Source organism: Schistocerca nitens, chromosome 4, assembly GCF_023898315.1.
Source record: "Schistocerca nitens isolate TAMUIC-IGC-003100 chromosome 4, iqSchNite1.1, whole genome shotgun sequence".
Lineage (NCBI taxonomy): Eukaryota > Metazoa > Arthropoda > Insecta > Orthoptera > Acrididae > Schistocerca > Schistocerca nitens.
Window position 1 is genome coordinate 379,340,424 of NC_064617.1, and position 14,722 is coordinate 379,355,145.

Here is a 14,722-nt window from a genome sequence, read left to right on the forward strand (position 1 = left end):
GCGGCCGGTTATCATGTAATAATTTGCCACAGCACAACGTAAATTCGACACTACAATTATGCCATTTCTCTTTGAATCCGCGCCGAAATCGGCTGAAAATTACCCCATATCTCTTCGTGCTGGTATGTCAGTAAAAAGGACGAAAACATGTTTTTAGTGCTCTCTCCGTGATAACTAGAAACCAGTGTCGAATGCTGCAACAATGGTCAGCCATGCTAAGATCAACTCGGCGAAGGGACTCGGATGTCTGTTTTCGACTGCGCATGCTCTGATGTGACGTCATCTGTTTTATTTTTTATTTACATGTCAAGTTCCGTAGGACCAAATTGAGGAGCAAATTTCAAAGGTCATGGAACGTCTCAGTACATGAACTTACAACATAAAAGTGATAACAGATAAAAATAAATGTTCATGAACCTGAAAGAAAATCAGTCCATAAGTTTAAGCAAACGCTATCAGAAATACAATGAGAATCAGCTTAATTTTTCAAAGAACTCCTCGACAGAATAGAAGGAGTGACCCATGAGGAAACTCTTGAGTTTCGATTTGAAAGCGCGTGGATTACTGTTAAGATTTTTGAATTCGAGTGGCAGCTTATTGAAAATGGATGCAGCAGTATACTGCACACCTTTTTGCACAAGAGTTAAGGTTCAAATGGTTCAAATGGCTCTGAGCACTATGGGACTCAACTGCTGTGGTCATTAGTCCCCTAGAACTTAGAACTACTTAAACCTAACTAACTTAAGGACATCACACACATCCATGCCCGAGGCAGGATTCGAACCTGCGACCGTAGCAGTAGCACGGTTCCGGACTGCGCGCCTAGAACCGCGAGACCACCGCGGCCGGCCAAGAGTTAAGGAAGTCCGATCCAAATGGAGGTTTGATTTCTGCCGAGTATTAACCGAGTGAAAGCTGCTTATTGTTGGAAATAAACTAATATTGGTAACAAGAAACGACAATAAGGAATATACATATTGAGAGGCCAATGTCAAAATACCCAGACTCGTGAACAGAGGTCGACAAGAGGTTCGTGAACTCACACCACTTACTGCCCGAACCGCACGTTTCTGAGCCAAAAATATCCTTCTAGAATGGGAAGAGTTACCCCAAAACATAATACCATACGACATAAGTGAATGAAAATAAGCAAAGTAGACTAATTTACGTGTGGAAGTATCACTCACTTTCGATACCGTTCGAATAGTGAAAATGGCAGTATTGAGTCTTTGAACAAGATCCTGAACGTGGGCTTTCCACGACAGCTTACTATCTATCTGAACACCTGGAATTTTGAACTGTTCAGTTTCACTAATCATGTGCCCGTTCTGTGAGATTAAAACGTCAGGTTTTGTTGAATTGTGTGTTAGAAACTGTAAAAACTGAGTCTTAGTGTGATTTAACGTTAGTTTATTTTCTACAAGCCATGAACTGAGGTCATGTACTGCACTACTTGAAACCGAGTCAATGTTGCACACAACATCCTTTACTACATGTCATCAGCAAACAGAAATATTTTAAGAGTTACTCATAATACTAGAGGGCATATCATTTATATAAATAAGGAACAGGAGCGGCCCCAATACTGATCCCTGGGGCACCCCCCACTTGACAGTACCCCACTCAGATCCCACATCACAGCCGTTATCAACATTGTCAATAATGACCTTTTGCTGCCTGTTGCCTGTCCACTATGAGTGGAGACTCCCTCAAGTAGCAGAAGGACTTCAGCGCTAGTGGCTAGGTAGTGATGACGACGCTGTGTGTGTGTCGCAGGTGTGGTTCAGCAACCGGCGCGCGCGCCTGCGGAAGCAGCTGTCGAGCAGCGCGGCGGGGTACGCCCTGCCGGCCGGCTACCCCGCGCCACAGTACCTGCTGCCCCCGGACTCCTTCGCCGCCTCCACCACCGCGCCGCCTCCAGGTACGTCTCTCGTCTGCTTGCCTCTGACGTACGTCTCTGCTGTGGTTCTCGACTTATAGCTAGCCGCCTCTAATCCTGTTAGAACAAGAAATTTTCGCCGCCGGTATTTGTTTGGCTATCGGAAGAGAGGTAGCGGTGTAACGTTTCTGATCAACAGGTTTGGCACCGATATCCTGGATTCAGTTCTAAAAGCGTCTTGGGGGAGAGAGGGCTTGTGACGCTTGTTGGTGGCTCGCCTTTGTAATGGTACTTGAATTACGTAACCATTATGGTACCTCACCTGAACCTCTCGATACCAGTAATATTCTACTGTATTTCTGAGACATATTTCTGAGACAACATTCAGATTTGATTTCATTTTTGATACATCGATATGTTTATATTGCAATGATATTATGCTTATGTGTATTCTTTCTTTTGTCACTATGATCTTTGACGTACTTTTAACTCTGAGTTTTGGGCGCGTAAGTGATAGTTAGTTAGTTGTTAAGTTGTTAGAGAGTCGGACCTTGAAAAAGTCAAGTGTTGGACGTCATGTTGGAAAGACGCGTATTGTAGTCCGCTTATAAAATGTGAACTTTAACAGTGACTGTGAGGAAGATGTTTTCAAGTATGTTTTGTATTGTGAAGTGATGTTTTGTGTTTACGTGATATTGCAATAAAAGCAATTAAAAGGAAGTGTAACTTAAATTCGGAGTGCTGATTTTTTTTTTTTTACATCACTATTGTGCTAACTTTGAAAGGTTTACTCTCCAAGAATGTTTTGTAAAGCGCATCTACAAAACTTTTGAATATAGTAGGATAAAACCTAGGCCTTTTTGTATCCGAGCTTGGAATCATAACCACCTAGATTTTCTACGATTGAGCCATGATTTTACGACGAGACCAGCGTGGGAAACACAAAAAGATGAGTGCCTAGTTTTTTCATTATTACATGAAATGACTGTTAACTGTGCTCTAATGGCACCTGCCACATAATATGACTGTTGTTGCCCCCTAATGCAGTATTTAGCAGCGTGAGCAACACCACAATCGTTATTAAAATTTTGACCTTTGTTGTGGTAGGGTTGTTAGACTTTCGAATGGGGCTGATAAGGTGCACATCGAGCAAATTGACAGATGCCCACAGGAAAGTGTGACGGAAGTGCTCGGGGAACTTAAATGAAAGTCCTAGAAAGAAGTTCTCGTGAAACCCTGTAGAGCCAATTTAGAGAATATTCTGTTGAAGAAGACTGCGACCATTCTGCTGCCTCGATTGTATATCACAAAAAATTTGGAAATTTGTGGTTAGTTCCTATGGAACCAAACTGCTGAGATCATCGGTCCCTAGGCTTACACATTTCTTAATCTAAATTAAACTAATTTTAATATGAATAACGAACAGCCTCATTTGCACCGTTTACCTAGAAATTTTCCTAGGCTACAGTGGGGATCACCCAATCTTCTACAGAGTCCCAGCACAGCACTCGTGGCTGCCGCATCGCGGTCGCGAAGTGGGACCGAGGCAGTGCCAGATAAACCTTTACATTCTGACGATAATTTATGGATTTGTAGTTTTAGCTTGACGATGTCCACTATGGACAAACAATAGATACTGTTATTCTGAAGAAGGTTGGATTATCCCGACTGAAATCTGAGTCTGTTCGTTATTAAAATTCAAATTAATATTTCTACAGTTGCTGACAGGGCCGCGAAATGTTGAAGATATTTAAATTAAACTAACTTAGGCTAAGGACTACACACACACACCAATGCCCGAGGTATGACTCGAACTTCTGACGAGGGGAGCCGCGCGAACCGCGGCAAGGAGCCTCAGACCTCGCGGCTGACCCGTGCGGCTGTATACCTCACTTACAGATGATAAGAGTAAGGTAAGGTAGATAACGGCTTCTACAGACGCAACAGACTGTCGTTTTCCACTCGTTGAATTCATGAATGGAATAGAACTGCGAATCGACAAAACTGGTATGATGTATCCTCTGGCATGCATTGTACAGTGGCTTGTGTGGGTGTTGAGTTCAGCGACTGTTCGATAAGAGCAGGCTGTCTGTCTACCTTCTCTCATCATTAACACAAACACGGTATTAAAACTATACACGCACTCACATACCCAGCTACCCTCAACATTTACACCTACGACACAACACACAATTTGAAGGTAAGGCTCAAAGAGCGTAAAATAAAGGAAATCTTTCCAATTATCCGGCTGACCCAATCCTTTGGGTCCCCAAAAGAACAGCGCCATACGACTTTACTCTCTCTTCTCAGAGTCACGAAATAACGTCCCCTGCTGATTTCCACGCGCTCGCTACGCAATGCACGAAAGTGAGTCAATAAATAAGTCAGAAACGTCAGACAGTGTAGCCGCCTACCACACACGCGTGCTTCTGAAACGTGGCAGCACGTATCAGGTGGAAGATAACTGATATACAGTATTCCCAGACCAACAGTGCAAGCAGCGCCAGATGGCAGATGATGCCACAGAAAGTGTACTCGATTGGAACAACACGCAAATGTGCGAATTTTGTGAGTCAAGGAACTGTCAACAAAGGACGTTCGTTGTGAAATGCGTCGCGTATTTTAGAATATTGTTTAACGGTTAGCTGTCTTGAACCGGATACAGGAATTCAACAAACGACGAGAAAAATCACAAACAAGGTGCGTCCTTGTCACTTTGCAGTGTGTATCAGTGATGCTGCATAGCAACATGTTGGATTCGACAGCAATCCCAAGATGTCCTGCTAGATTTCAAGCCCTTGTGAACCGATGGAATAAGTGTTTCACTTCATAGGAGACGTACGTTGAAAAATGAAATATATTTCAGGCTGCTACTGATCGGATTTTCACAACTATCTTCCTCTCATTTGTTTCTGGCGACTTGTTCAAAATCTCAGAAAAATAAAGTCATGAGATGAAAATGCAACATTTTTATTTGCTGAGTGATATTCCCCGACAAGTCTGTATCACAAATCGTTCCAAAATCGGCGAATTTCGAAACATCTTTAATGCGAAGTTGCATCAAAACTACAAACGTTCATAGCTTGCAGTTTTAAAAAACGAAAGCCACGAAACATGTACCTTATCATCACTAAGATATCCAATGTGGTATCTGTTAAGTTTGCTTCTATTTAACAACGACGTCATGAAAACGTTGGAGTTAAAACAAAACACTGGAAATGTACACTTTGCTTCGCTACGACTACTTCTTGTAGTGACGTTAGCTGTGACAGCCCCGTCAGTAGATAGATCAAGGTCTAAGTTAGACTGATGGGTGGTGGTTTGTTTGTGAGTGGACAAAGCCAACAAGTTTGACCTCATGTGAAGAAGTACGCCTCTAGCAACTTCGACTCGTGCCATATGCCACGTAAGTGAAAGCATAAACAGCCTTGCAGGGTACTGCCATCTGATGATTTTTCATTCATACTAATCTTGCAGCACGAATTAAATTCCGGCATCAATCAAGTGTGTGAAAAAGCTACGTTTCCATGACATCACAAGTCGTGTACTGCGGTAGAAGCAAACAAGTCAGACACCACAATGGATCAAATCTTAGTAAAGTTAAAATACTATTTTAGTGGTTCTGCCACTTAAACTAATGTGCTACGAAAATGTTTTTTGTGATGCAATAAGGATCGTTCGTACAACTTTGATACTGCACGATTTGTAGGAAGATAACTTCGGGTGATGTGACGGCGGCACATAAAATCGTTACCCGAAAGGTTTGAAACACTCACAGAAATTCGCAAGTTTTAATTTACACAAGCTACGTTTAAATGCGACACATCTTCCAAAAGACGAAAAGCGAATTTCGGAAAGCTTTTTACGCTGTCGTGTTTATATGTTAAGAACTGAAGCGAATTTCCTAGCCCAGTTAAATATGGCATCTGGAAAACAGCTGTCCCACTTTCTGATTTAGTTAGTACAATCGCTGTTTCTCTTCATTTCAATATTAGACAGCTTCATGCTTAGTATAATATTTCTGCTTCTCCTTTACTCCACACTAACTCTCGGCCGTCCGTATTAGGCGAATATTTTGAAAAGAAGACGTGAGCTGAAACCCAAGCACGTTTCAAAATCGGTTGTGCGTTTACATGGGAACGAAAATCGACTGTGGAAGTGGAAAACAGGCAGCTACAAATGGATTTCCGGAATCGATTTTAGAGTGTGATTACATGACCAGCCAGAAACGATATCGTGTACATTTACGAAATCCGTTTTGGGAACTCCACATAAACACAATGACTGAAAGAGTGTAAATTATTTTCCGTGTAATAAGCCTCGCCAAATCCGTTTCGCTGTGCAAAACCTCCCCCAGTCAGCTATTAGCTAAACAATCTAGCACAGTAGTGCCACCGAAGAACAGCACCCGACTGGGTTCTTTCAACTTCAGGTGCTTTCAATTTTCTCAACAGCATTTTTCAAGAACAACGGTACCTTTCTTTCAAAGACGATCTTTGGAATGGTCGTCTTTGGGAGAAAGGTACCGTTGTTCTTGAAAAATTATGTTGAGAAAATCCTTTATCAAGAAGAATGGTACCTTTCTTCCAAAGATGACCGTTCCAGAGATCATCTTTCTTCCTTGATCATCTTCGTTACTCTTTCTTACAGGCTACACCGACCTGTTAAGAATCTATCAGCGAGTCTTTGCATTCCCTCTGTGTCTTCTGTCATGCCTACAGGCTCGAATGATGTAGCAGTATCTGGAGGAGGCGCACTTATAGGAGGTTTTATTACTGGATGCACGTTCTGAGAATCCTACCAGCAAATCTCAGTCATCTGCTCGCTATCTACCGATTTCACTTGTTCACCCAATTTTGAATTGCTTCGTAATACACCCGCAAGATATTTAAGCGAAGTTTCAGGTTTAACTTCGTTCTGGATATCATCTTGCACTTATTCATCTAATAAACTCAGCTGCCACTCAAAAGGTCAATAGTTTCGTCCTAACTGATCAACACGTTAAATGTCAGTATAACTGCAAGATATACACCTCGAAGCTACACCGACGTTTAACACATTGACCAAATTACGCCTAGAGCGACACTAGTCTAAAACAAATATTTTGTCATATAGCAACCTATGGTGTTTCCACTGTGCAGAACCCTCTCTAGCCTCCATGCTGTGGCGTTCGATTCGTAGTTAGACAGTTTGAATCCTCATGACGAAATAAATTTTCGTCAGTATTGTTAGGTCTCATGAAGAGGAGAAATGGAGGCGTGCCATTCATAATCACGAGACTTTAAGCTGGTGTCTCCTCCGTAGTGTCTCGTTAAATGAAACTAATGTGAGGCCGTGGATGGTGATCCTTTCGTCGGACGGGTCGCTGACCTAAGACTCTTCCTCGATGCTATGAGAGAAGCATGCTCTACGCTGGTAACAGGTTTCATCCTTCCGTTCTCTCTTAGTCACCAGCAAATCTAACTTACGATGAATATGTAGAGACCATTGAAAATGTAGGCAGGAGAGGACTCGCACCCGCATTCCCTGCTTTTCGCGAGCAGTCGCCTTAACCATTGCACTATTTGAGCGCTCCTCTGCGACTGACTAAAAAATTAACTCTCGCTGCCGTTGACATCTATGATTTCCGAACGCTGCTAGCAGAGGTTCTCGCTCTGCTTCGGCATACCTGAACGATTTGCACTGACATCATTTCTTGTTATTTCGTATTACCGATCTATTCAATTCATATCAGTGCATTTATAATTGCGTAGGCTTCCACGACCAGAGTGACTTGACGTAAAAGTTTCCTGGGTATTGTACTGCATCATAACGTATAACACTATACTGGAGAAACCAACGTTTCGGCCGCGGTTACAGTGGCCTTCTTCCAGGTGTAGGCAACCCAGAAGAAGGCCACTGTAATCGTGAACGAATCGTTGGTTTCTCCAGTCTATTTTTTTTACATTATGATGCGGTACCACACTCAGAGGACTTTTATATCAATGAATTTTGTTCAACACAAATATACCACTAAATTTCTAACGTACTCCTTGCCGTCATCAACATTAAACAGGTATACGCAAGATATACCTCTCAAACCTCGCGAAGGTGAGTTGGCATTGCACCCGCTGAAGGAAAGCCTTTCCATTTAAGTTGTTGATAAACCCACTGGGAGTCTTGCAGGCTCTGCGGAGAGAGTTTAAAATTTACGTAACCATTACTGCTGCGCTTGCAGGTCATAATATTTTCCACGAAAATTTTTTCCTGCACCAATATAACGAACCGGGTATAGTGAAGTAGAATGTCACCGGACAAGCGTGCATTTGCGCCCTCGAGCAAAAACGGTAGATTTAATTCAGGTGATCAAGGCAATTTTTTCCGACTAAAACTGTAAGATCTTCTTCTTCTTTCTACTCACTATCAGGCGTAGCATCCTTTTACGGTATCAGTCCATCTTCTTACTGATCTTCCTACATCTCACCTACCTCTGAGCCTGGACTCCACATTGGGAAACCAGGCTCTATTGATAGAGGAGTAACAAATCTCGAAAAATTCTTGGTCCAACTGGCTCGCCTGGTAGTAGCTTATAAGGATGTCGTGCGAGTGTTACAGGTGAAGACAGTCAAGGGTTTCTCAGACAGAAGACGACTGTGAGTCCTAACCTTCTTCTGCTGCCTTGCAGTATGATAAGGAACTTACAAAGGCTAAGGATGACAACCCCCACAGAAAATATAAGACTGGAAGCGGAAATGTGGTAGCCCCACAGCCAGACCTGTGACCTTTTGATTAGCAACCAGTTGCTATGAGTTCATGCTTAGCTTTCAGGCCTCAAATTAGCGAGAAGGGATGGATTTTCATAGTGACGATTATGGCTAGAAAAAGGATAAGAGCTGGAAAAGAATGGAATCCTGTTTGGTACAGGGAATGTGGAAGCACTAAAACTGTAAGTACGGACGTTGTTATCACTCATGTCCTGGAGAGGAATATTTTTAACAATTCTATAGAGACTTCAACCTGTGAATATAGTGCTCATTGATGGACACTCATACGGAAAGAAACCCAATTGTTGTTGTTGTTGTTATGGTCTTCAGTCCTGAGACTGGTTTGATGCAGCTCTCCATGCTACTCTATCCTGTGCAAGCTTCTTCATCTCCCAGTACTTACTGCAGCCTACATCCTTCTGAATCTGCTGAGTGTATTCATCTCTTGGTCTCCCTCTACGATTTTTACCCTCCACGCTGCACTCCAATGCTAAATTTGTGATCCTTTGATGCCTTAGAACATGTCCTACCAACCGGTCCCTTCTTTTTGTCAAGTTGTGCCACAAACTCCTCTTATCCCCAATTCTATTCAATGCCTCCTCAGTAGTTATGTGATCTACCCATCTAATCTTCAGCATTCTTCTGTAGCACAACATTTCGGAAGCTTCTATTCTCTTCTGTCCAAACTATTTATCGTCCATGTTTCACTTCCATACATGGCTACAATCCATACAAATATTTTCAGAAACGACTTCCTGGCACTTAAATCTATACTCGATGTTAACAAATTTCTCTTCTTCAGAAACGCTTTCCTTGCCATTGCCAGACTACATTTTATATCCCCTCTACTTCGACCATCATCAGTTATTTTGCTCCCCAAACAGCAAAACTCCTTTACTGCTTTAAGTGTCCAATTGTTGTGTGGAAGGAATTATTTCACCGTTCTTCTAGTGTCTTAGGTGGTTCCAAATAAATTCAGATGAGGTACAACTCAAGAACATGCACTGTAAAAATTTGTATTTCTTATGAAAAGCTGCTTTCGAAAATTCAAAGTCTATTCAAATTAATTTGATTGTTTCTCAGACGTGTTTTAGTATCATCTGTAGTGCCAGGGATCATATGGAAAGTTGCAGCTAGTTACCTGGTCACGGTTTTTAGGAGGGCAGTCTAGGGGGAGGGGTTCAGCTATTACTAACACCAAACTCAGCCAGGCTTGCAGTTCGGTTCTCAGACACGAGTAGATGTAGCGTGACGCGGCTACGGGTTCCCCTGATATTTAATTAAGCGCCGGCAGTGGGAGTGCTGGTGATTTATCGCCGAGCAGGCCATCTGGCTCGGCGCCCGCCACCTGGTCCGATGGCCGATGCCCGCCGTCCTCAAGAGCCACGCCGCGCTTACACAACTCGGCTATCGCCAGCTCGCGACTCCGGGTAATGGCTCCACAGGAAACACGCTCCGGAGAAAACGGCCGAACCACTAACTGGGATTTCACGGCAGACTGAAGTACGCACTGTACCGCCAGCGTAATACAAAACTACACTCGATTTCCATAATCACTCTCCGAGGAAATTCTTCCCTTCTATTTTATTACAGACCTCTTTCTGGTGGTAACGCAAAATTTTTATTAAGACAAAATACAGAACAGTCTGAATCGACTGCATGCTTATTGCACAACAAATTCTTACACTGAAGTGACACAAGTCGTGGGATACCTCTTAGTATCGTGTAGGAGATCTTTGCCCGGAGTAGTCCGGCAACTCGATCTAGCATGGACTCGTCAAGTCGTTGGAAGTCCCATGCAAAAACACTGATCCATCAATAACTGCGACCGTGTTGCCGGTGCAGCATTTTGTGCACGAACTGACCTCTCGATTATGTCTCGTAAATGTTCTGCAGAATTATAATCGGGCGATCTGGGTGATGGTACCATTCGCTCGATTTGTCCAGTAAGTTCTTGAAGCCAATCGCGAACAGCTGTGGCCCGGTGACATGGCGTACAGTCATCCATAAAAATTTCGACGTTGTTTGGGAACATGAAGTCCATCCATGGCTGCAAATGATCTCCAAGTAGCCAAACATAACCATTTACTGTCAATGATCGGTTCAGTGGGACCAGCAGATTCAGTCCATTCCGTGTAAACACAGCCTACGCCATTATGGAGCCACTACCAGCTTGAAAAGTGCTTTGTTGACAATTTGGGTCCATGGCTTCGTGGAGTCTGCAGCATATTCGAATCTTAGCATCAGTTCTTACCAACTGAAATCGGGACTCGTCTGACCCGGCCACGGTTGTCCAGTAGTCTAGGGTCCGATCGATATGGTCACGAGGCCAGAAGAGGCGCTGCAGGCGATTTCGTGATGTTAGCAAAGGTACTCTCGTCTGTCATCTGCTGCCGTAGCCAATTAACGCCTAACTTCGCCGCCCTCTCCTAAAGAATACGTTGGTCGCACGTCCCACATTGATTTCTGCGGTTATTTCACGCAGTGTTGATTGTCTATTATCACTGCAAACTCAATGCAAACGCCGCTGCTCTCGGCTGTTAAATGAAGGCCGTGGGCCACTGCAATGTCCGTGGTGAGACGTTATGCCTGAAATTTGGTTTCTGGGCGTACTCTTGACATTGTATCTCGCAATTTGAACTCCCTAACGATTTCCGATATGAAATGTCCCATTTGTCTAGCTCCAACGACCACTATGCGTTCAAGTCTGTTAATTGCCGTGGTGCGGCCATAATCGCGACGGAAACCTTTCCACGTGAATCACCTGGCTACAAATGACAGCTCCGCTCTTGCCTTGCCCTTTTGAACCTCGTATATGCGATACTACCGCCATGTGTATATGTGCATATCGCTATCCCATGACTTACTTTCACCTCAGTGTAAAAATGAAGGGTAATTTATCATTGCAGATAGGGGCAAACATTTTTATGGTATCTATCAGCTGCATAATGATAATCACCAACGAATGGTTATTCTAACGCCGTTTTCTGTTGCCCATTGCTTCCTTACCAGGATTTTTCTGCTGGGATGTCGACATCTCTAAGCTTTTATAAGAGGCCGAATAGTTGACAGAGGGTCTAGTTCATCACTCCAACGTTTTGTATAATGCATCCACTAATTTTAACAATTACGTTTCATTCACAGAAACCCCTGTCGATCACAACTGGTTAATTACCGCCTTAGAATTTTGTTAACACAACGTGTTTCCAGGTTAAAACTATCATCAGCCAAATAAAACAAATCAAAAGTATTTAACTTAAACAGGTAACGTTTTCTTCGTCTTGTGTTGTCCTGGCGTGTACTGTGGAGTGTATGAAAAAAAAGGAAAATGACGGAAGAAAGAATGAAGGACTGGGCTTCTAACGTCCCGTCGATGCATGCTTATTAGAGGCGAAGCACAAGCTCAGGTCGGGCGAGAATGAAGAAAATCGGCCGCGTCTTCTTCAAAGGTAGTTCACGCCAAAACAACGAAATCATGAAAAACCTTGGTATATGTAACAAAAATGTTTCTTTATCGTCTCGATTGCCTGATGATGATGTTTTTCACCTTCAGCCTGCTGCATTAATAAGTCTCAGCAAGGTTAATTCTGAATGGTAAAGTTGTTGAAAACGCAATTATTTAAATACATAAAACGTAATTATTTAAATACACATCCGATACGGCTACATACTTTTGCAACTTGTATATTTAATTTCCTACCTACATCTTTCTTACGCGGCCTTTCCTAGAAATTCCTTTACAATTCAAAGAAATCCCAGTTCAATGCTTTCCATTCTCGAAGTTTCTCTTTTCGTAACTCTTTCAAATTTCAGCTTCCGCACAGCATTTAATGGACGGTAATTATTTAGTACAATCTTTAAATTTCGTTTACTCCCTTTTCTTGTATCTTTCCACATAACTGATTGAGGGCGCTTTTTTATGGCGTCGGTATCCCTACTGACAGTTAAATTACGTGATAAATATTTGAAGTCTTACAGTTGCTTGAGAATATTACCTTCCAACACTGCAGCGGAATGCATTAGAGGTCATTACTTCCATAAAAACATAACAGAAGTGTGATAAAACATAACTGAACTGAAGTGCAAGGTCAGCGTCAGCATACTGGATATTTTTATTGTTTTGCAAAATTGTATCGTGAGAAACAGTTTAGCAACCAGAACGTGCTGTGCAAATGAAGTGTAGTATAAAGAACTACGACTAAAGATATAATGTTTCACTTGAAAAAATAATAGCCGTGGGGGCAAAACATCGAAGTAACATTATTTTAACAAAGATTTGTAATTGTTGCCTTACATTAAATATAAGATCAGAGTATTGTTACTTACTGTGGGTGTACATATGTAGGGACTTATATTTTCTGCACAGTAATTTTTATAAAGAACTACTGCATTATCGTGAACACACTTTTACAGTTCCATACAGACAATAGCTGCACAACGTGTTGCTCGGACACTGACTCAGGCTGGATACGTATCACTTACAAATCTAAGGGTGTCGGATTTTTTTTGTCATTTATCCTCTTCTTCCCTCTCTGGCAACAATACAAACTGCACCGTTATTCCGAGTCGACATTGACCTGTTGGCACTCCTGTAGTTGACTGGATAAACCAGTTCAAAATGCAGAGAAAGGCGAAGGCGTACATCATCTAACAGAAGATCTCGAATAAACAACTTAAGGGTTTCAACACAGCCTTCAACTTGAGGACTGCTTTGTTTTGAATGCATAGCTGTACATGTATGACCGGCAACATTAAATAAAAATAGGTGACGCCGTCTATTTTTGATATTTATCAATGAAACACATAAATTGTAGATGTTCTGTAAAGCATACAAAGTTTTTGTTTTCATTGATAAATACGTAAATTTTCTGATAAGTAGAGACGGAAGAATCTTTTAGCTGCATGTTTAAATTAAATATTTTCCCTTCAGTGTCTGACCACGTCCGACATGCTTATTTTCGCTTTGGCTCCAAAATCAGACGCAGTCCAACACGTTTCGTCATGTGATACTAAATTTGGGCCTCAGTAAGTTGTCTGCATTGTGTAACTGTAGTTACGTTCTTAATCGTGTCCTTTTCTGTATGTATGGCGGGTAGAAGCCGTTACAGTAGTAAGGGCGCAGCCAAACATGTTTTGGAGGGCACCAAGAATGAAGCAAAGTTCGCTCACGTGCGTGAGCCACAAGAATCTTTTCCTCACTGCGGTGATATTATTCACAACGAATCTGAAGTTAGCGACGAAGAAGAAAGTGACGATTGTTTGCAGTCGACTGCATGTGAATGGAAGACTTATGGTGAGCTTACCAAGTTCCAGTTCTCTGTCCAGCAATAGGGATTTACACTTCTTAAAGTGCTTAGCTGGAATTCGAATACTGATATTTATTAATACGAAAGTCCTCATTCGCAAAATTACAATCGTAACAAATATGTACGGAATACGGGAAATAGAAAAATTAACCAATGCGTCAGTTGTGGAAAGAGGTTTTATTACAGGAAATGAAGAAATTTTTTAGCGTAATGCAAGACATAGCTCTGAATTCTTATGCGGAATTATATGACTAGTTTACCTAAGATTGTCTAGAACGATCGACATTCTTCAAGGATATTTTCTCCTATCTTCGATTCTTCCTTGTGTTTGTAAACACTACTTCCTATCTAAACATTCTGCGTGGTGTCTTTTTGTTCTATATCGTGTCTCCCTACCACTTTCGCGCAACGACGCTCTGAGCGTGTTTTTTAGGGAATTGACTAGTTTGAACCTGGGACCTGTTGCTGGTAAGGAGACGTCAGACCACACGCCATGTAGAATTCAGAAGAGTTCAGTGAGACTAGCGATGATATAACCAAATACTTAATGATTTCAGCGTCAGCTCCACTGCACTCCCTGTAAAAGAATCTTAATACTAACTAAATTTAGTGGAACGCGTTCAAGGCTTTCCTATTTTTAGTTAGCTGGTAAAATAACGTCGAAAAATCAGTTAAGTTTACCATTGGAAATTTTATTCTACTCACAAAACATTGTTTATAAATTGCACTATTGATAAAAGGAAATGTTTTAATACAGGATGGTAAAAACCGACTGCGTTCAACAAAAATGTGAA

At 42.0% G+C, this 14,722-nt stretch overlaps 1 protein-coding gene across 1 annotated transcript in view; it reads left to right on the plus strand.

Annotated features, from left to right (window-relative positions):
* LOC126252318 (protein gooseberry-neuro-like) overlaps positions 1 to 14,722 on the plus strand; it is a 173,578-nt gene that overhangs the window by 137,691 nt on the left and 21,165 nt on the right. The window contains exon 5 of the mRNA XM_049953203.1: positions 1,777 to 1,921. Within this exon, the coding sequence (XP_049809160.1) occupies positions 1,777 to 1,921 (145 nt within the window). The remainder of the gene's footprint in view (positions 1 to 1,776; positions 1,922 to 14,722) is intronic.